This window comes from Oculina patagonica, chromosome 6 (assembly GCF_052425735.1).
Source record: "Oculina patagonica isolate OP01 chromosome 6, crgOcupat, whole genome shotgun sequence".
Lineage (NCBI taxonomy): Eukaryota > Metazoa > Cnidaria > Anthozoa > Scleractinia > Oculinidae > Oculina > Oculina patagonica.
This window is the reverse complement of record NC_135763.1, coordinates 37,994,186-38,017,210: the sequence shown is the minus strand read 5'-3', so window position 1 is coordinate 38,017,210 and position 23,025 is coordinate 37,994,186. Positions and strand designations below refer to the sequence as shown.

General features: G+C 38.2%; 1 protein-coding gene across 1 annotated transcript; it reads left to right on the top strand.

Moving 5' to 3' along the window:
* The first annotated feature begins 195 nt into the window (after positions 1 to 195).
* On the top strand, positions 196 to 22,989 carry LOC144657762 (phosphoinositide 3-kinase regulatory subunit 4-like). The gene is given in 30 exon segments (XM_078518110.1): positions 196 to 494; positions 902 to 946; positions 3,024 to 3,224; positions 4,323 to 4,332; positions 4,334 to 4,408; positions 5,042 to 5,376; positions 6,453 to 6,579; positions 6,728 to 6,803; positions 6,938 to 7,034; positions 7,652 to 7,734; positions 7,920 to 7,972; positions 8,620 to 9,006; positions 9,479 to 9,775; positions 10,569 to 10,703; positions 10,984 to 11,121; positions 11,667 to 11,758; positions 12,235 to 12,420; positions 13,335 to 13,533; positions 14,053 to 14,193; positions 14,574 to 14,781; positions 15,624 to 15,687; positions 16,512 to 16,571; positions 17,379 to 17,509; positions 18,471 to 18,555; positions 18,890 to 18,981; positions 19,654 to 19,758; positions 20,784 to 20,909; positions 21,048 to 21,205; positions 21,429 to 21,604; positions 22,281 to 22,989. Coding segments are annotated over 30 exon segments (4,182 nt in total). The 5' UTR covers positions 196 to 402; the 3' UTR covers positions 22,489 to 22,989.
* The last annotated feature ends 36 nt before the right edge of the window (positions 22,990 to 23,025 follow it).

Below are 23,025 nucleotides of genomic sequence, written 5' to 3'. Positions count from 1 at the left end.
TTGCTTCCCCTGCTCACTTTCTGCTTAAACTATTTCGAGAGAAAGGAGAGAGAATTTTTGGAGTTTTTACAGCACTGTCGATACACGCGTGAGTACGCGCGCGAGTACACGCGCGATTGTTGTAACAATGCTACCTGTCAGCGGTTATTTTGCAAAAAGGTATAAAAGCGTGGCTACCAAGTTTTTCCGCTCGGCCTTCCTCACTCACTTGATCTGTTGATGTTTTAGTGCTAAAAAAACATCAGAAGAATTTAAGACGTTAACTAGTTAAGAGTCTACAATGCAGTGAAGGCTTTTCAAGGGTGCAAGTAGCTACGCTTGGCCCGTTTTGAAGGAATCGTGCCTTGTTATGTGCCGTCGTAGACCGTCCATTTTACCTGTACATGTAAGCGCTCAGGTGGAATGGGGAATCAGCTCTCGGGAATCGCTCCTTCGCAGATCTTGAGTGTAGAGCATTATTTTAGCGATCTACCAGACATCGAATTCGATGGAAGGTGAGATAATTTCTTTAGCAATTGTTTAAAAAGACTGAATTCTCGTTAATTGATTTTACTCGTAAACCTTTGCGCCGGTGAGCAAAAGCACCTACCCGCCACCCTGCATGCATACGGTTGATCTTTTTAGTAGCAAGATTTCTAATATTCAAACAAAATTGTACTTAAGCAAGCTGTTTTTGAGTGGTGACACTGTCTTTAGTTGAAGTTGCTGTAGCTGAGGTCGGCCATATTTATGCGCAAAACAAATCGAAAACACAAAAGGGCCAGAAGTCGAAAGTAAAACTTTGATTCGCTTCAGCAGGTTTTTGAATCTTATTGGTGTCTTATTTGAAGTTTCTTCTTTAAACTATAAAAGAAGATGACTTGCTGCCTAGTTTATTTGTTTTCTCGTTTATTTGTAACAGTTTGGGAAGCACAAGGTTTTTCAAAGTTGCTCGAGCAAAACACAGGTGGGTTACATTGTAGCAAATTAAAGCATAGTTGATTTCCATATCTAATATTTTTCTTGTTTCCACGTAAGTCTAAGTTGGTATCTTACATTTATTGCTTTCCGTATCTTAAATCATATATTTGTTTTACATGGAATTGTTTGCGGTTGGTTTAATTTCTTGCTTGATGCTGCATCGCCATACAGTGTTATTATTTTTATGGTTAGGAAACCTCATACTGTATACTGAATCAAAACAAGATATTCTTTTCGAAAATAATTTCGTTAAATTAATTATTGAGGACTACTTCCAATAAACTTCCAAAACAGAGTAAGTATGTATGGTATTGATATGTTCACAGGTTTGTTTACATTGACTAAAATAATTAAAATTCAAATAATTTTTAACATATTTTGAGCTTTTCATTGTTCCAGATTGGCAATTCAATTAGTGTTATTGGACCTGTACAATAAAGTATTTTAAGTTTATATTGAATTATCTGCATTGCAAATATTCCTTAATGGTTTGTCTCTCTTTCATATCATGGGTAGCTTTTTACCTTGGCAAAAATAAAAAAATATTAAAGTTCAAGTGAGTGTAAATGCAATCAGATTGTTACAGAATCAATAATCTAAGAGTAGAGTGCTTTCTACTTGAATGGAGGATCAGTGGATCAGCCAGTCAACAACTACTGTTGAATAATGAACCAGCATACACTGTATTTTTCCTTAGTCTGTACAAATATTATGAAGAGACATACATTATGAAAAGAACTAAGAAAACATTTTGTCAAAATTGAGTGGCTAGCTGTGGTCCAATGCACAGCAACTGGTCAATCTAGATGAAAAATGTGGACTTTTTTATGAATGTTTTGAATTTCCAAAATATTTAAGTTATATTTTTGTGAAAGCCTTCTAGTGCTATTGAAATTGACACCCTTTATTGCCAACAGCTTTAGTCTGTTATTACATTGAAAAAGAAACAATATCAATGTTAATCTGATATCTTCTGGTACAGTAGGCACTTAGCATTTAAAAGCTATTATTAATTATTGAAGACAAGGTGTCAGACTTTTAGGGAGTCTTAATGTTTTTGCTAATAACTTGCACTATTTTTACATATTTGCCACCTCTTGAATTATTGATTTTTTTTTTCTTACTTTATTGTGTTGTATTCATTAAAACAATAATGTTGTAAAATGAAATTTCTGTGAATTTTCAATAGGGAAAACTCAGTTTTATCAGATAAAACTTGCTAGCTGTTATGAAGTTCCATGGTCTGTTATGAATTTTTCATATATTAGTTCCCCTATTTTTCTTTACTTATATTAATAAAGGTTCAAAAAAATAATTTGAATGAATAATTATATACCACCAATGTAATCAACCTTAATGAAATAATATTTTTCTTTTCTTCATGTTGCTGAAAAGTGATTTATTTTGTTTTAAAAATAAGTGTTTTTTATTATTCATTTCTTGGTATCTTTAATTCTAGAATTTTAAATTTTAAATCAGTTTTATTGTTATTATTGTTTTCCTATTACAATGTATGTAATTCAGTCACGCGACTGTAATGTATGTATGATGTTTCATAAACAAGGTCTCTCTTTCTCGTAGAAAGAGCAGAGTTTCAGAGCTGTAAATAACAGTCGGTCATCGGACATTGGCTGATCAAAATTTGCTCATGACCAATGAAATCCCAAGTGAGTCGGACATGATGTCCAGACCACGTGATCGTAAATCATTTTACAGCAGTGATGAATAAAAATCTGTTCAACCACATTTTGTTTTGTCTGACCAAGATGGTGTCTTAGTAGGACATATGTCCTTTCAAATTAAAAAAATTATTTGCAGCCCTGGAGTTTATACAACTCAATGTAAAATGTTTAATAAAGAATTTCACATGCCATGATAGGTCGGCAGTATGAGTTGCTGCTTACTGTCATATAGCTGGTACTCATACTAGAACACAAGGCTCCTTTGTTACTATTGGCTGTTGTGGATGATATATTTGTATGGAAAAACCAAATACTTGATGTTGCCCACCCTTGGATTGGTTTAGAGGTTAAAATGTGACTTATGAATTGTTCTGAAACTAGGGAAGGACTATGTGTTGTAAAAGTATTTGCAATCCAAGACCCATCACTTCCACTAAAGACGTACCAAGATCAGCTGACAGACATCAAAAACAGACTAGTTACTGCTCCAAATGTTCTGCCATTTCATCACTCAATTCTCACAGACAAAGCAAGTCTTCTGATCCGGCAGTTTATTAAGGATAACCTTTATGACAGGATAAGGTCAGTATAACTCATTAAAGGGACTATGTCACTGATTTAAACTGATTTTTGAGCCGCCAAAACTTATATTTGTGTCACAGGAAACCTAAAAATAATAGACTATTTTTATTGAAAATTGCTATATTAGAGCACTGAAACTATCAACAAGCATCTTTGGCTGGGGATGGCTCGGATGGAAACGGATTGCAATTTGAAAAAGTTAGGCAAACTTTTTCAAATTGTTTCCACTTGTCTTCGAAATATCAATATTTATAGCCATAGCTTGATTTCTATCCACAAATTAAGGTAACGTTATATATTCCTCTAGGTGTTTAAAGATAATGTTTATTTAGGGTTTAGCTGCCTACCACTAATTTCAGAACAGTTTTAATCAAAAATCTGCGAAATCCTCGTGACATAGTCCCTTTAAGTTTGAAGCATTGTTGGTTTTCAGCATACATGTGTGTAGACCTCCTTAATGGTAATATCAGCATTTGGCAGTTTGATTTTTTCTGAACTTTGTTTGCAATGCACACATGCAACATAACTTTTAGCTAAGACAAGACACAGAGGCAAGTTGCTATGTGTATGTTAAAACCTTTATTTGAGGGCACAAGTTGCACCAATTCAAGCCAGTTTGAATGGGTGCGCCAAATCACAGGGTGAAAATATCTTGCCCTGTATATAGATTTGTTGACAAAATGGTGCAAGTGAACTCACCTGAATGGACTAGTTCCTGTGATTTGTTGCGCAGGGAGGAGTTGCAGGGACATGTGCCCTTGTGTGTGTGGACCTTACATGTAAATCTGCAGGGCCACAGGCAGGATTTTGCATAGATGGGTGTGTACACCAGTTGCGTGAGTGTCTAAGGAATCCAGGGTATTTTTCCCCTGGGAAATTTTGGAAAATCAAGATGTTGAAGCAAACATTTACTACATTCTGCAAGTTATTTTCTACCCTTACTCCCCTACGGGGAAGAACTTTGTGGCCCATTAAGGAGAGGGGGTGCAAATGCATTATGGCTAATGCATTTGCAGATTCCAGAGTGGTAGGTCTGATGTTTGGGTTTACTGTCTGGTATGGTTCAATCAGTATTGAATTAAAATTGCTACTTTGCAGCACCCGGCCATTTCTTGGATGTTATTGAAAAGAAGTGGATTGTCTTCCAGTTGTTAAGTGCCCTTGATCAGTGCCACTCTGTCAAGGTGTGCTGTTGAATATCTGAACGAATTTAATATGTACAGTAGTTATACTTGTCTATCATATTCATTTTGACCAGCATGTAACTGTCATGTAACAGTTAATATTACTCAACTTATTTTTCTTAAAGAGCTTGAGAAACCTAATCAAAACTTGGAAGTTGAATCAACATCGCTGTTGATTTGACTTTTGACATGCTTAAAAAAGCTAGAGAACCTAAATGTGGTGTAGATTCTGTGGTGATTACCACGTTCTAAATTAGCTTGTAAAGTTGAAAACAAATCTCATGATATTATCTACATGCATACGTGATTGATTAAAAGTGTTACCACTTTTAACTTTATTGCACATAAGATCAGTTACGTTTATGACTTAATCTAATAACAGAAGTCTAACTTTAAGTTGTCTACAGTCAGCTCTTCTAAGATTGGATTACAATCGGGACCGGCAAGAACTGTGTATAAATTAAAGAGTGTGTCAGATCTTTTAGGGAGCTTTAGTTGTAATTAAAATGTTTTCTGGATAACTGTAATGACGGGAGTACGACCAGGTGCCTGTTTTACAAAGCTGGATAACTTATAGAGGTTACTTTCACTGTTAGAGTTGACTTACTTATAGCTCATTTTTACATATCTCAGGTTTGCCATGGAGACATCAAGACTGAGAATGTAATGGTAACAGGGTGGAACTGGGTAATGTTAACAGACATTGCAAGTTTCAAGCCGGCCTTCCTCCCTGAGGATAACCCAGCAGACTTCAATTTTTTCTTTGACACATCTCGTCGTCGCAGCTGTTACATTGCACCCGAGAGGTTTCTGGATTCAAGACAAGCAGATCAGTTACTAGCTAGAGGTTCTTCGACAGTTGGTAATGGCGACAGTCAATCAAATAGCGATCCCAGTCTCCCAGACATGGACCTTGTTAGACATCAACAGGGAACGTTGACCCCAGAAATGGACATATTTTCAGCTGGGTAAGGGAGAAGTAATTAGGCTGGCTATTACTTACTGCCAATATAACAATCCCCAAAAATTAATTTAACGTTTAACTGCACCTTTTAATAGCAAGTGATGTCTGCTCAATCAACAGTTCATTGATTGACAGTTCATTCTGCAAGTCATGTCTGTGGGCTGTGCTTGGTAGCTGTCGATCTATTTTGTCAATGTTTCTTTCATTTAATTAAGGTTGCTTGATTGTCATTGGCAAATTACAAATAAACTATGAATGACAGCAGCAAAAAGGCCAATATTTAGTCAGGTTTTGAAAATAGAGTGCATTGGGTGTTACTCAAAGGCAGAGTACCGTAACTTAGTTTGGTGGTGGCGACCGGAGTCATTTACGCCATCACATGCTGCTGTTGTCAATCAATGTACATTGGAGAGACTGGTCGTAGGCTTGCAGACAGGTTTGGCGAGCACCTCCGCTCAGTTGAAGGTTACCAGAACAACCAACGGTACCAGAATGGTGGTTTCCCCGTGGCCGAACATTTTAACCAAGGGGGCCACAATTCCATCCACGACATGTCAGTATCTGTTATTAAGCAAGTTGCTAGACCGGCGGCCCAAAGACGAAGGGAGGAGATGATCATGAGGATGATCTTTACTTACAAGACACTAGCCCCTAGTGACATGAACATTGACTTAAAATTCTAAATTCACATTTGTATTCTCAGACTAATATTCTGATGTTCATTCAAATTTTTGTCATGTGCGCTAAGCGCGCGCGCGCAATCTCGCGCTCTGTTTATTTTTAAACGACATGCACACAAGACATTTAACGTACGATCAAGCGTTCCTTTTAAGACATCACATTTACACTGATGAAGGGGTTTCCCCGAAACGTCTGTTTTTAAAAAAAAACTATTTTGCACTCCAAGAACACTTATTGAACACTTATTGTAACAATTGAGTGCTACGCAGCAAAACTCTTTTTATTTGACATTTAGTGGCTTTAAAGTAGCCCATAGCACCAGAGTATATTCCTTTAGCTTGTGGGGGAAATGATTATTGTAGCTAGATTCAACTTGCTGTTTCTTTCATTTCTTCACAGATGTGTAATAGCTGAACTGTTCAATGAGGGTAACAGGTTATTTGATCTCTCAGAGCTGCTGTCTTATCGTAATGGAGATTATGATCCCACAGCAACACTGTCAAATATTGAAGATGCTAATATCAGGGTATGATTTGTGTACTTGATACATTTTACATTAATTTTGAAGTGTTGATAGTACATGCAAAATCTTGTACAAACTCTGCCATGTTAGGTTTTTTAAGTTGACTGTTCTGAATGGACTGAACTGTTGTTACCGGTACTTAATGTTTTAGGAGCTAGTGGGACAAATGATCAGCAAAGATCCAAAGAGCAGGTTATCTGCTGCTGAGTTTTTGAAGACTTACAGAGGTGAGGAAAATCTTGAAATATTCTCTATAGCCCTACAAACATCTTGCTTCCTGTTCATTTACTTGGCAAGTCTTTTCTAGTAACCTGCCACATGAAATTTCTGTTTATCTTGTTTTTGCTTTATCTATCATCAGGGGTTATATTTCCAGAGCAGTTTTACACCTTTCTCAAGAATTACATGAGCAAGTTTGCCATGTTGCCTGTGCTTACTGCTGATGAGAAGATTAGCAGGTGTGTTCTTTTATTTCAATTGTAAAACCTTCTGTCATAAGAGGATAGCTCTTGGCAGAGAGCTGACACCAATTTCAACTCAGGCAGTTGCCTAGTTTGTTTCATGTTTGTCAAATTCCAATAAAAATGGGGGGGGGGGGGCCTCATGGCATGATGGTTAGGCTGTCAAATGCTAGATCAAGTGGTCCAGATTCAACCATGGCTGGGGTGACTGTGTTGTGTTTTTGGGAAAGACACTGCTCCTGCAATGCCTCTCACCACTGGTGTGTGACAAATGCATACTGCAGACAAGCAGACTTTTAAAAGTATACATGTATGTCATGTTACCATTACCATTATTGAGAGCTAACCGTAGGCAGACGAAGGAGCATTATTCTGGCTAACCTGAGTGCTATTCAGGCTAACTGGCGTACCAGTCTGCAGTTTGCATTTGCCACACATCATCTCTACAGCCAGTAGCATAAATGGGTAATGTTGAACTGGTAGTAAACGAAACATGACAAAAAGCTCTAGAGGGGGCAAGGGGGCTATCTGCAATGTATGAGCGTCCCATCCCAAAGGAGTCACAACACTCCAGGTTGCTTCGTCGTATGAAAACTTTCTTTATATATTTTCAGAATAAAGCGTGACATTGAACAGATTCTTAAAGAACTGCTTGTGACAAATGATACTGATGATAAAACTACTGCTGATAAAGATGGTAAGGTTAATAATTGTTAAGCTTCTTGTTTTGTACTACTTATTAAGAACTTTTATTTGTATTGGTGTTCAAATCTATGATTTTCACTTTTCTAGAGGTGCCAGGACCTTTGAACCCCTAGTTTTGTTAAGAGAATTACATGTAATTTTGTTGAGTAATGTCATGATTCTCTTTTCTGTTTCCAGGCTGTCTAGTCATCATTGTTTCTCTTCTTGCTTCTTGCATCAGAAGCTGCAAGGTAAACTGACCATTTTCCGCTTCTTGTTAAGTGTAACGAAGTGTTAGTCACTGATTAGCAAATTGAGGACATAAATCTTTGTCATTGATCTTTGCATAAGGCATGATGAATTAATCTTGCATGGTGTTGGTTGTTAACTTTTAGAGCACTGCTTAACTTACAGCCTAAGATGAAATCCGCCAGGACTTCAAGCATTAATTTTGGACAAAATTGTGTACCAAAATTAGTGACATCTTATTGCAAACTTCTGTGTTACTGTTTTTTAAATATATCATCAATAGAAATCATTTTTAACAACACCAATCATCCAAAAAAAATTCGAAGTTCCACTAATTTCACTGAATTGCTTAAAAAACAATTTCAAAAAATAGCTACATGCAAGATTTTACCTATAGTTTACATCTGATGGTTCTTGTGAACTTTGAAATTCATTTTCTCAGGCTCTGCGAAGAAATTGTTTTTGGTGTTACGACGGATAGTTACTCATATCTTTAGCTTTTAAAAACTTAAAGGTAGAAAATAACGCAATAGGATTATAAATTATTCTCAACCAGTACTCAACTTTTGTCCAACCCCTGTGTCCAACTAAAATTAATATTACTTGATTTCCTGATGAATTCTGTCTTAAACTCTTTCTGTCTTCACAGTACTGTGTGTCCAAACTGACAGTCTTGGAGCTACTGCTAAAGATCGCTCACCATGTGGGTGACGACATTATTCTGGAACGTCTCCTGCCCTACATACTGTATCTAGTCAATGATCCTTTACCACAAGTCAGAGCTCAAGCCCTGAAGATTTTAACCCATTGTCTGCAGCTTGTGCGGAGTATGCCTCGCAGCGATGCAAACATTTTTCCAGAGTACATCTTGCCAAGCCTGTCATGGCTTACGCAAGACCAGGAAGTTATTGTGAGAATTGCTTATGCCGAGAACATTGCTTCCCTGGCTGAGACTGCACTGAAGTTCTTGGAAATGGCACAGTTAGATTTTGCCAATCAAGAAAGTAATGATGACGATGCTCCTATACAATATCAGGTGAAATTGTAGTCACTGCAATCCTTTATCAGTTATACTAACTCTTTTTACTGATTGCCCCGAAATAAGATTTTGATCACTTTTAGGAATTTTAATTTCTAAAAGTGATCAAAATCTTATTAATTGGGAATCACTTAAAAGTGATTCCCAATAAACTACTTCATAACAGTTCAAATGTACATTCCATATCAATCTAAATATTTGAAGGGGGTTGTATATGCACTAATAAAATGATAACCCAACTCTGAGAAGTGATTTCAAGAGTGTACAGTTTTTATCCATGAAGTTGCTAAGAAACTACATTAATTTACCTTATTTTGCCATGCTGGTGTTTCTATGTACAGGGAATCAAGACTGCTTACACAGGTTTTTGACTGGTCAATAGGAATTTGAAATGCTTTGATTGCTCCAAATATGAAGAGTTGCCAAAAGGTTTAGCCAACCAACTTTTCTGTTAATTTTCTTTTTTCAGGGAAGTTATGACACTGAACTACAAGCACTGCATGAACTCATCCAAAGAAAAGTTGTAACACTCCTCAGTGATCCTGAGAACATTGTTAAACAGACACTGCTTGAAAACGGCATCACACAACTGTGTGTGTTCTTTGGTCGTCAGAAGGCAAATGACGTTCTTCTGTCGCATATGATAACTTTCTTGAATGACAAGCAGGACTGGCAGTTGAGGGGAGCTTTCTTTGACAGTATAGTTGGTGTTGCTGCTTATGTTGGATGGCAGAGTCTTGTCATGCTAAGACCACTCTTAGAACAGGTACAGAATAATTGCGGGCCCAAGAGGGCCCGCAACCCTATCTGCAGTGACCGCGCGTTTTACCGTGCGTGCCGTCAGGCTCGGTTTTTTTCTTCCCTTTCTTTTGTCGCGACTTTCTCGCTTTGCTTTCACATGCCCCGGGGCGTTTGTCTCATGTGTGATGTTAAGATACTGAAGCGATTTCCAACACGGTTTTTCACTGCATGCAAGTTTACCGACTGGTCCTCTTTCCTCCCGCGTGCGAAAATCTTCGGGTATTTCTTCTTTTCTCTCTCCTTCTCGTTTTTTTCGGCCTCTACTTTCCACTAGTTTATTGATGAATGGGTGTTTATTGACTGAGAGTGAGAGAAAATGGGAGAGTTTTTGGCACAGGCCTATGGCATACTGTATGGATTGAGTTCAATATGAGTGTCCGTTAGCACACGATTTGCTCATTGTTTAGCTTGGTAGATATAATTATAAGAAAGCAGTTAATCATTTAATGACTTACTGAGAAAAATTCCAAAAGATGCAACTTTCCGATTATAACCCCCTCCTTTTTTTTACTACATAATTCTTAGAGAATGTGTAGAGCGACTATAGGACTTGTTTCAGTTTTTTATATCATTATGTTTGGAAAGTTTTAGTACGTGGTATTCTTGCATACACCAGAAATTTTCAGTCACAATATTCTGTTCAAATAGACGCAAAGATTTTTCAAGCGCAATTTTCCATCCAAAAATTTAGGTTTTAATCGTGAAGTCAAAGTATTATTTTGACTTCTGATGTGTGGTTCTTGTTTCATTCATTGCAGGGTTTGAGTGACACAGAAGAGTTTGTTGTGTGTAAAGCATTAAATGCACTGACATGTCTGGCAGAATTGGGACTGCTTCAAAAACCAACACTACAAGAACTTGTATCTGAGATAGTTCCCTTCCTTTGCCATCCTGTAAGTCTGCGACTAGAAATTTAAGTGACGCTAAGGCCCTAAAATAGTTTGGCAAAGCAACTATTTATTAAATATTTCTACACAAATGCAATAACCGTAATGAATAAATTTAAGCAAATATCCAAATAAAAGGGATGAAATTGCCAGATTACAAAAATTATTCAAATCTATTCCGTTGTTTTTCCCTACAAAACTTTCACTTGTAGCAAAACGGCAGTGCCTATACCATTATAACATATTTATACTGACATTTGATTTGCACTTGTTTGATTTCCAACAGAACATGTGGGTTCGTTATGGAGCTGTAGGGTTTGTAGCTGCAGTGGCTCGCACTCTTAACATAGCTGATGTTCACTGCAATCTGCTGCCTCTTCTGCAGCCATTTCTTAAACAACCTGTTGTACAAGTTGACCAGGAGGTGAGGTTATTAGTTAAAGAACTTACCGCATTATTTGATCGCTTTATTCACAGCATTTAAAGGTGAAAACTCTCACAGTTCACAGTGCAACCGCCATTGTGAGGGTGGGGGGCCAACATGGGAGCTAACTAGTAACGGTTCACTTGGCCTCCATTCCCTAACTTAATAATAAAATAATACATTTATATACTTGAAAGCATTTAATTTGTATCAAAAGGAAGTTGAGGAAATATATTATGTTGTTGTTGTTGTTAAAGGGTATTTTCGTGACCCAAAATCGGCCCTTTTTTCTGTGGAATGTGAAATAGCTATTTTTTAAGTCGTGAATCGTGATTTCCATAGTAGCCATGAACCGTGAATTTTCCAAAACGTTTCCTTTTTTCTGTGAAGCGTGAAATGCCAATGTTATTATTTTTCGTGAATTGTGAAAAGGCCATTTTATTTTCCGTTAAACATGATCTATACCACCTTTACCACCCTGTATTCAATATTGGTACTACCGTTAAAATTGATTTAAATACTGAAATTGTTTTGTTTGTTGTTAGGTGATTTTGGTGAGTCTTCTGAAGGAGCCTATCAACAGAGGTGTATATGATTTTATAATCAGGTCACCACATGTTGATAGCCTGTTTGACAGGTATGGGACCTCATATCTGAACTGTATGTTAACCTGGCAAAAGTAAATTTCCACTGACTTGCGTTAATGGGCACAAATTTGACTGGCTTTACGTGCATAAAATAAAGAAAATACATGGAATGGCTTGCGTCTACGGAAACGTAAAACCATGGTTCACCTTTTCTCGCAGATATAAGCAATGGATACATTCTCCATATTGTTTTACATATAGTTACATTCAATTCAGTCAATTCACACCTGTTAATACGCATAAAACAACATATTTGCGGAAATCAGCCTTTAGAGTATATCGTCAGTGGGTTTGATCCGTTTCTTGGCAAATCTACAGTGTAACATTGTCTTTATTGACAGCTGTTGCCTAATGCCTTAATTGTACTATATGTTACCGGCACCTAAAGTTTTCTGTTAAATTCCTCCGTCAGTTTAGTAGTTTGCCGTCCAAAAGCACCAGGATATTTATGATCTCTTTTGTACAGTTTACAGGACAGACAGTTGGTTCGAAATATCTGTCGTGCAGGTCAGAGACCAAATTACCCTGAAACAGATGAGGCTCTGGTCCCAGTCTTCCGCAAACTTCACTCACAAGGGATCACAGAGGAGGATGAAAACAAATTACTCTGCCTCAGAGAAGTGATTCTCAAGTTACACAGAGCTAAAACCAGGTATAAATTATTTTAACTTCTTTTCACGCAGGCGTAGCGTGCTGGAGTTCAAATCTGACAGTTGGTGGTTCAAGCCCGGTTTCTGTCCCCAGGCAAAACACTTTTTATACCTCTCCCTACGCAGGGGGGTAACTGGGTACCAGCTAACTGTTGGGGCAAACTTACAAAATGCTGGGGAGGGGTAGGGGGTAACCCGTAATGTACTAACATCCCATCTAGGCGGAGTAGCAATACACCCAGAATTAAGCGCCATGGTGTATGGACTCGCAAGCTCCCAAAAATTTCAATATTCTCTTACTTTTTACCATATTGTCTTCAAATATTGGCTCTTAAAAATTTTTTTTTATATATTTTTTTTAAATATTTTTTTTTTCTTCTTTTTTTTTTATTATTTATTTTTTAACAATTTTTTTATATTTTTTTTTTATTTTATTCAGGGCCCCCAACCCCACCCCCCAAAATATCTTTATTATTATTATTATTATAATATTCTGTAGTTTGTTGAATTCCTAATTTTTTCAGGCTTCCTTTCCCCAACTACCTAAATTGAGGGGCTTACGGTAGGGATCGTGTCATTGTTTACTTCTCTCCTCCGTGCAAAATTATTTCATTTATTCTGTCATCTATCCCTTTATGGGAAAGATAGAATCAACAAACTAAGATTACCTGTCTGCCAACGTGTGGCTTCATAGCACAGTTGGTAGAGCATCGCGCCGGTATTGCGGAGGTCACGGGTTCGAATCTCGTTTCGTTGAAGCCCTGAATTTTTTTTCAGTCTTTTCCCCAATTGCTTTAATTGGTGGGCTTCACGGTGAGGGTCGTGTCATTGCTTGCTCAATTCTCATTACCCATCTGCTTAACAATGTATTGATAATGTTAGGAGAATTAACATGCCGATCATTGTTTTCCTGTAGTGCCATGGAACAACCCGAGAGCAATGATGAGGTAATGAAGGGAGACATCAACCTCAAGAACTTGCATATAGGAAAGACTGTCACCAGGCGACACGCAGAATTAGTGAAATCTACTGAGGGGAAAAATGACAGTAATACAACAGCCAAGAAAGGAGGCTCTAAAAATAAAAAGACGTCCATGGTTGAACAACCCTCTATGGTAAGAAAGTGCCTTCTTTGATATCTAAAGGACATATAACGTGTATCTCACTTGTTTTTTGTAGGGTATATATCGTTACAAAAAAAGAAATAAGAAAACCTTTAGTGAAGAAATTATTCAACATGACTCGAGCGTGGGACAAAGAAAAAATCTGAGTCCCCGACGGGAATCGAACCCATGGCCTCCCAGAATACCGGTTTGGCGCTCTAACCAACTGAGCTACGAGAGACTCGTTGTGAGCTGGGCCATTTACTAGGTTGATATGTGACACGCGTCCTGCGAACAATCGCGCCATTTCTGTTTCTTTATACTCTAATAAAAAATAGCGGCCCCTTAATCGCTCCGACCTTCTCAGTACGAAAGTAGCGCAAAGAATGTAAACTGTTTTAAAAATACACTTTTTTATTTATTTTTGATGATAGCGGCCTTTCGTTGATGATATTATTTATTCTCATTACCTGTCTGCTTGGCAAAGTGTTTATATTGTAGGGAGAAATTAACTGTGATCTGTGTTGATAGAACCCTGAATGGCATCACATGTTTGGTGGAGCAGAGAGTGCTGCTGTAGCGATGGTCATGTCCAGGAGAGAATCAGTGCCTGCTAATGTACATCGACCAAAATCACCGCTAGGAAAAACTTTCTCTCTTCCCGCTGGAGGGGTAAGTCTTTTTAAATGATACTTAGAACAGAAAGCGTTGCAAAATCAATGACGCAGCCCGATTGTTTCTATCCGTTGCAGTTCTTTCCGAAGTCTATATTATCTAGCGAACGTGATGTCTTTTTTCGTGGCAAATACCGTCCCAGGAAGAAGAGAAAGATAGAAATAGTCATGCGCAAATGAGACACAAATCTGGGTACACGAATCTGATTTCATACGAGCTCTTGAACCGAAAAATTATATAAACCTCGCGTGTTTGGATCTTCTTTGTTACTTTAGTTGCTTTGTTAAGGTTTTGCTTCATCGACCTCCCCTGTATTAAAATCTGTTTTCCTTGGATACCGGTATACATCGAGTAATAGTTCTCATATTTCAAATCAGGACAACAAAAATGAACCAACACCTTTAACCTCAGCTGGAACCCAGCCTGTTACTCTGCCTCGTACGGATGCTAATTCCCAGTCAAAGAAGCAGTCTGCCCCAGGCCTTCAAGAATTTGTGAACCAGAGTCCATTGCAAGCGCGGTATGCAATGTGTAAGCTGGAACTGAAGAATTTGGTGCACCACAAGAGAGAACAAAATGCCGCGGGTTAGTGCTCTTAATAATGGCCACAAACTTTTAAATCCTTATTTTCACGTTTCCTGGCCAATCAAAAGCCGTGTTAGCCTGAGAGGCGGAGAAATCAAAGTAGTCACGTGCGGCTGCTGGCGTTTTGATTGGCCGAGATGTTAAGCCCAGGCGAAACGAGGATGAGAGTTGATGAGAGTTCCAACTCTCACTTTCGTTTGGCATGTAACTACTGATCATGCACTTTCATCGACTCTAGTGCGCTCTCATCGACTTTGAACGTGTTCAAATTTTTCATGAGAGTCGATGAGAGTTTCCCCTCGTTTGGCCCGAGTTGATGATAGTTCATGAGAGTTGACGTTAACTCTCATGAGAGTCAACTCTCATCAACTCTCATCCTCGTTTGGCCCGGGCTAAAAAGCCATCAGAAAGCAGGTGCCAAAAACGTTCACCTTGAGGCAAAAAAAAAAAAAAATAATTTTTTATAAAAAAAAAAAAAAAAAGTTTTACGCGAAAAATTTTTATAAAAAAAATTAATTCCTCCCCAACACCGTACTCTCTCCCCCACAAAATTTTTTTTTTATTTTTTTTTTTTTTTTATTTTTATTTTTTTTTTTTTTTTTTTTTTTTTTTTCTTATTTTTCCCATAAAAAAACAAATATTTTTATTTTTTCACTTTATATATATTTTTTTTTTAAATATCTTTTTTTTTTTTTTTAAAAGGGGGTAGAGTAGCCCCGAAACTTCTTTTATTTTTTTAAAGTTTTTAAAGTTTTAAAATGAATTTTAAAAATATTTTAGCGTTTAATTTCATTATAAAATGTTTTCAAAATTTCAACTTCTTGTTTTGTACCTTTTTTTAGACATGAAAGAAAAAACTCTTCTTGGAAGTGTGCTAGCTGAGAGAAGTAAGCCTGTTCAATCTCGGTAAGTTACTCTACAGTAGCTTGTCAAATGCTTTCCTCCTTTTCTCAACGCGAAAGTAGAGAATTGAATGTTTCTTCGGTATTCCAGATAAGTTTTAAGGCAAGGTGTCAATGGTGATTTCAACGGGTCAATAAAAGGGCCTTACTAAAGCGTCAGAGGCTTTTTATTAATTTGTTGGGTCAGGTAGCTCACATTGTCGGGTTTTTGACCTAAGACCCCTCTCTGAACTGAAACAAGTTTTTGTAGGAAAGCAGTTTTGTTCTTCCCTTCTCCCTGTTTCAGTGTTGAGCTTCTAGCAGTTTTACTTACACAAAATAGGGGCCCTGTCAAATAGTTTGCATATGTTGTTTGCTGTGTTAAATTCAAAACTCGCTGTTATTTGGGTATATATTTACTACGCTCCCAACTACTTTTTCTTGGGTTGCATATTTTTCATTGACAACTAGATGATGTATCAAACATAATTTCGTTGAATATGACTAGTTAACATAACTGGGTCTGAAAAGATTTATTTAAAAATTTGGCTTACTTTACCCTCTAAAGTTCTCCACACGCGTGGGAACATGTCGCTGCGACATGTCCCTGCGACATGTCCCTGCTACATTTTCTTGCGTGTGTACACATTGTGATTTTGTCGCTGCTATATGTCCCCGCTACACGTCCCTGCTTCATGTCCCCTCAGTCCCCTCAGTGTGAGCAACACAAGATTTTGTCGCTGCTACATGTTGCTGCGACTTGCCCCTGCGTCTTGACCCCACGTGTGCGGAGACCTTAAGTAAGTTAGAATCAGTGATAGTTATGTGTGTTTTTTTTTCTGTTAACAGCTGGCATCCCAAAGGATTGTTGATAGCACATCTTCACGAACACAAAGCTGCCATCAACAGGTAAACCTTCAGCACTGTTATCCGCTGTTAATACTGTTAAATCGCAATTGTTCGCTATCTGTACAGTAGTTTCATGGTCAGCAATTGCTAAAGTCGCTCATTTCTAAAGAGGAAGAAGGAAAACAATTAAATTCAGCCATAGTTCGTCCAACAAAAATTCTGCTCTCTTTTCAACTAAATTCTTTACAATTTGGCTGTCAAATTGATGTATGTTTTCTTATACAAAGCCTGTCATTATTACTCACCCCCTTTTGTTCTCTACAATACAGATTTCGTTTTAAGTCGGCAGCATTTTGACATTTTTTTTTTACCTGCAGTTCCATTAGCTTCCATTGCCATGCGGTCAAACACAATTTCAATCCCATACTGAGTTGTAAAAAGAAAAAAGTCACGGCCTCAGGGGTGACTGCACAGTTTCTCACATCACATTGGGTAGATTTACTGGAGTCTGCAAGTAGACGAAACTTTTCAAACCCCAAATGATCATTTCATTTCAATTGAGTGTCGTAAAACCAAAACCAAAGTAGTAAATCACTCTGGCCAATCACAAAGGACACAGACAATCCAGTGAACCAATCAAAATGCGAAGTAAATACATCTAGCCGACGCAAAGCTCGGGAAAACATGCGTGAGCAAGTCAGGTTGGTTTTGGTTTCACTTCTGATTGGTTAATAAAGTGGCGGGAGATTTTTGAACCAATCACCAAGCGTAGTTATGCAAGACCAAAGCAAATACGAATTACTTCCGACACTCAAGTGAAAACCACTCTAATTTTTAAAATTAATTTTGCTGCTAAATTGTGTTCAGGCTTCAAGTGAGTCCAGACTATACTCACTTTGCTACAGCATCAGATGATGGATCGGTGAAACTGTGGGATCTACAGAAACTTGATGGCAGAAGTCTGATAAACAAGTCCAGACAGACATACAGCAGAGCAGGTATGTACTGTGGCATTAAAGGGACTATGTCACGGATTTTACCACATTTTTGAACCTCCAAAATTTATATTTGTGTCGCTATAAATCTGAAAATAATCGTCCATTTTTATTAGAAATTGCTACATTAGAGCACTGAAACTGTTAACTAGCATTATTGGTTGCGAATGGCGCGGATAGAAACGGATTGCAATTTGAAAAACGTTAGGCAAACGTTTTCAAATTGTTTCCGCGCGTCTTAAAAAAAAAACCATATTTATAGCCGTAGCTTGATTTCTATCCAGAAATTATGGTTATATCTTCCTTTAGATGTTCAGAGATACTGCTTTTTATGGGTTTAGTTGCCTTCCACTTATTGACGTCATGTTGGCGTCATGTGAGAGGCGCTGTGACCTACTGGTTAGTGCTGTAGACTCCGGATCGAGCGAACTGGGTTCTAACCCTGCTCGTTTTAAGGATAGTTACCTGAACTAATAAAAGGTGAAATAATTGACCAAAAAAATAAAGGCAATCAGACTTGAGTAATCTTATTTTTGGTTGGAATCTTTAAGAATTCTCAGTGCTAACGTTATTAAAGAGGCTATGTCACGCAATTTTAGGTAGTTCTATTAATTTTCTAAACTTCAAATTGTCCAAATTGGTAGAGCAAAATCACAGCCACACAACAAACAAGGATGATTTTTGAGCATTGTAAATGACACTTTCATACAAATTGAGACGACGTTTTTCAAGTTTACCCGACCGCAATCCGTTGTAATCTTCTCGAATTTTGCCCATCCATGCCCCTTTTTGGCCTTTCTGTGTTTCTTTTGAGTTTTTCTACAGTTTTAAATCGTTATTGTGATATTTTAGTTAAATCCATGACCAGTTGGTCAGTGCCAAAATTGCCTAAAATTGCGTGACATAGCCCCTTTAATAAATGCCGACTAGTTGAATGTTTATTAAGACTTAACCTGTTTTACAGGTTGCAAGATGAAAGCGTTGGTTTTCTGCCAAGGATCAAGTTCTATAGCTTGTGCATCTGATGAAGGAACCATTACAGTCTTCAGGTAACTGCCAACTGCAACTGATCGCTGTCTGATAACTGAAAAATGCCATTTACTGAAGAATGTCATAAAACAATATCAACTGCGCTCACTCGTGGTGACCGAGTCTTCACGTAATTTTCAATTCAGCAATTAACCAGGTCTAACTTGGCTGGTGATTCCTAAGTTATATGATCTGTTTTTATTTAGTGTTCTGTTTTTTCCAAATTGTATTTTGAAAATCGGCGCATTTATTTGAAAAGCGCTTTGAGTGAGCTTCTTGTTGACTTCTGAAAAAACTCAGTTAAAACTTTGTTTGATGTAACAAGTTTGCTTGTGTCTTATCTTACGAAAACAGAATTGAACAGAACAGTCAGCAACCAAACTCCAGACTTCAAGTTGACCCAAAAGAAGAAGGGACAGTGGTAGAATTGGCTCAGTTTGAAACAGGTAACGGGAAATTTTTGTTCTAGTTACATGTTGTAGTCACCGGCGTAACCTAACTGCTGCAAAAAATTTTCCACTTGACAAAATTCCGGGAGGCGGAGCATAAGTTTTCAGCGCAAGGAATTGCGGGGTCATTAAACAAACTAGCGAGAGCTAGTCCATGGTTTCCAAGCCAACTATCCGTCAATCAAAGCACATGTTGCCACTTGGTCTAACAAATGATCTCAGATATCCTGGAGCTGCAAGCTGGCACCCAGTCTCCCAGAGGAGCGTTGCATGACGACCAAGTGACGGCTGCGAAGGAAGTCGAAATTGTTTTAGTTTAGGTTTGAACAATAGCCCATAGCCCTTTCGTTTCTCTTAGCCGGTTGGGCCTTGGCACGAGAAAACGAAGGGCTCTGGGGACACAGGATTTCCAGTCCTAGATTCTAGGACTTCCGGTCTTCATGTAGGCTGTCATGATGTTTCAAAAGAATGTATGAGAGAGTCGTTACGTTTTCGACTTCCGTTTAGGAATTCTTTGTTCCAAACAGCCAATCAAAAAAATTCGAAGTAATTCAAAAATCAAATGCCCCCAGAGCCCTTCGTTTCTCGTGCCAAGCCGGCTAAGAGAAACAAAAGGGCTATGGGGACGAGAATGACCGTCAACTCGTTTGTCTTTTTTTTTTTTTTCAGGTTCCCAGTCCGTTCTGACATACGCTACATCTCACGGTCTAATCTGTGGGTGGGATCTTCGATCATCCAAACTAGCCTGGAAACTAGAGAACGATCCAGCCCATGGTAACGTCAAGTTTAGTGTGTTAATTTGATCGTTAGGCTTCTGCTATGAGCATTAGCGTTATAAGTACTATAGCTGCTTGATTCTCTATTCTGACCGCCTGAATCTTTTGGGAGTAACAATAGATGATAAACTAAGTTTTAGAGACCATATCACTACTGTTTGCAAAAAGGCGAGCCAAAGAATAGGAGTCATTATGAGACTAAAAAATCTTATCCCAACAAAAGCCAAGTTACAGCTTTATAAAGCAGCTATCCTACCTCACTTAATATTTTGTCATCTAGTCTGGCATTTCTGTCGTGCAAGTGATACACGTAGATTGGAGAGGATACAAGAAAGAGGATTAAAAGCAGTTTTTAAAGATGATCGATCAAGCTACGAAGTTTTACTAAAGAGGGCAGAACTACCTACTTTAAAAAACAGGCGATTGCAAGATATATGCATACTGATGTATAAGGTTAACAATGGGCTTAGCCCAAATCCGATTCGTCAGCTTTTTAAGCCTCACCAGTCGTCCTACCAGCTGAGACAATCAGACTTTTCGATGCCCCGCTTCACTACAGTTACGTACGGAAAGCATTCTATTAGATACCTGGGGCCGAAGCCCTGGGGCCACCTAACGACGGAAGAAAGAAACTGCGAGTCACTTAAGACATTTAAGAAAACGATTCGGAAACGTGACTTCAATAACTTTTTAAAAAAATGAACGCTGCAATTGCCGCCTCTGTGACTATTAATACTAGCCATGTATATAGTCTTTTTTATCACATAAATAGATTTACTTTTTTACCCGTTTTTAATATGTAAATAGCTTCTTTTTTTAACTTATTTTAACTTTAAATTATTAATTGTAATAGTTGTATAGGTTTAAGATGTTTTCAAGTTTTTTCTTAGTCAGGTGTCCACAATTAGTAGAGGGGACTTTTCCCCTCAGCTAAACATTTTTTAGACACGGTAATAAAGTTTTATTATTATTATTATTATTTTGATTGGCTAAGACAAACACGATTTTACCTTTGTCTATCAGGTGTCATCACATCCTTTGTGGTGGACCCTTGTCACAGCTGGCTGACTGTGGGGACCAGTGCCGGGATGTTAGTCTGCTGGGATCTACGCTTTCAGCTGCCGATAACAAATCTTTCTCATCCAAGAGGTATTGTGTCTGTTTTGTTTGTTTGTTTCCATAGTCACAGAAAAAATAGCTTTTTTTCTTTACTAAATGGACTGTTATTTGCCTGTGATGTTAATGCGCTGACTTATTTCTATAAAACTTGAAATGTCCCGTTCTCAGGCGCTCGTGTTCGTCGGCTCGCCACTCACCCAACCGAGCAGTCCTGGGTAGTTTCTGCCGTGCAGGGCAACAATGAGGTGACCGTGTGGGATCTGGAGACTGGAGCGCGAAGGCAGGCACTGTGGGCAAGCCACACCCCACCCCTGTCACAAACACAGGTTTGTCACTAGACGCGTAAGTTTTCAATTTTCTAGAAGCGAAATTCTTGTTGGACGTCAGTAAATCATGTACAAAAAATTTCAGTATTGGACGATTAGAATTAACAAAGCTAAAACGGGAGTTCTTCAATACTTTTAAGTTCTAAATGCGCGTTTTCGTTGCGCAATGAATAGCTAAGAACTTTGCATTCTTTCTTTGACATTTTCGTCGTCTCGTTTCCAGGTCTCTCCTAACGCAGTTCACGCACTGTGCACCAGCAGACAAGACACCAGTCCGTACATCCTGACTGCAGGCTCAGATCGTCGGATTCGCTTGTGGGACCTGGCCTATCCTGAACATTCTCAGATGGTGGCAGGAGCGGCCACAGATAACTTGAACAATGTTGTGCTTCAGTACAAGTATGAATGTCTTATGTCTACATTCCCAAGTCAACGTCAATGCCTTGAAACCCTAGTGTATGACCATTCGTATAATAGCTATTGAGCAGTACTTTCTTGTGGTACTTGTGTAAGTCGTAGATGGGACCCTAGTATGTGACCATTCAAATGGAAGCTATCGAGCAGTACTTTCATGTGATACTGTTTATTACGCTGTACAAGGTGGTTATTACTTTTAAGTCTGTGGATAAAACCCTAGTGTGTGTGTGAGACCATTCAAATGAACGCTTTCGAGCAGTACTTTCATGTGATACTGTTTATTATGCTGTACAAGGCGGTTATTACTGTTAAGTCTGTGAATGAAACCCTAGTGTGTGACCATTCAAATAATAGCTATTGAGCAGTACTTGAGCGGTACTGTTTATTTTGATGTACATAACAGGATGAAACCCTGGTGTGTGACCATTCGAGTGAAAACTATCAAGCAATGGACAAAGTGGTTCGAAGGTCATTTTCATAATAAGGCAAACTCAAATTTATGGCGAATTTTTGGGTATTAACCAATCCTTATTTCTACAAGAAAACTCAACTCTGTAGACGTTTGCTTTTTTTTGTATATTGTGAACTATAGAAAACTTCATTTAACATTGCCCTGTATGTATTCATACGTCAACTGTCTACTAATGTGTTTCTGTAGATCGCGTCTTATTGACGGCACCGATGTGCTCCAAGAAGTTTACTGCAAGCCACGTCAAGGTGGCGTACATGAAGACCTTCCCCGTCGAGGGCCAGACCACCCTCCCTTGGGACATCATGAATGCATTAATGACATTGGTGTCACTAAATTACCACAGAACTATATTATATCTGCCGGGAGAGACGGCGTGCTCAAGATCTGGAAGTAAATTGATCCCGAGCGACGGGACTTCCCGCGGGCGTTTAAACTGTTGCAGCAATGAGCCCAATGTGCGTTAAAACCGAGAAAATCGAGAGATCGAGATTATTGACGAGTTGCGCGGAGGTGCGAGGTTGAATCAAGTATTATTGGAAGTTAATAGATTTTATCAAAAATATATCTCCTAACTGTTCATCGACGAATTTCTCTCTCCCAAGTGGACCAGCTTAAGAGCAGTTCTGAATGTCCATCTTTTAGAAGTGTTTATTCTGGAGGGGAATAAATTTTGTGGTCAAGTACCGCAGAGAACATATTTCTACATGTGTTCTATACAGAGGTTTCCAGTTTAACAAGGAGTCCACAAAGAGGCAATTAACTGTGAAATAGACAAAATGTACATTTTGCTCGTTGTTTTGAAATTTACCTGGTTTGTCTGGGTTTACAAAGTTAAAAGGATTATATATTTTAATTAATCAATATTGGAAGCTACAATATATGATCCAGTCCACTATCCAAAGTTGTGTTCTTTTCTTCTATATATAGGTAA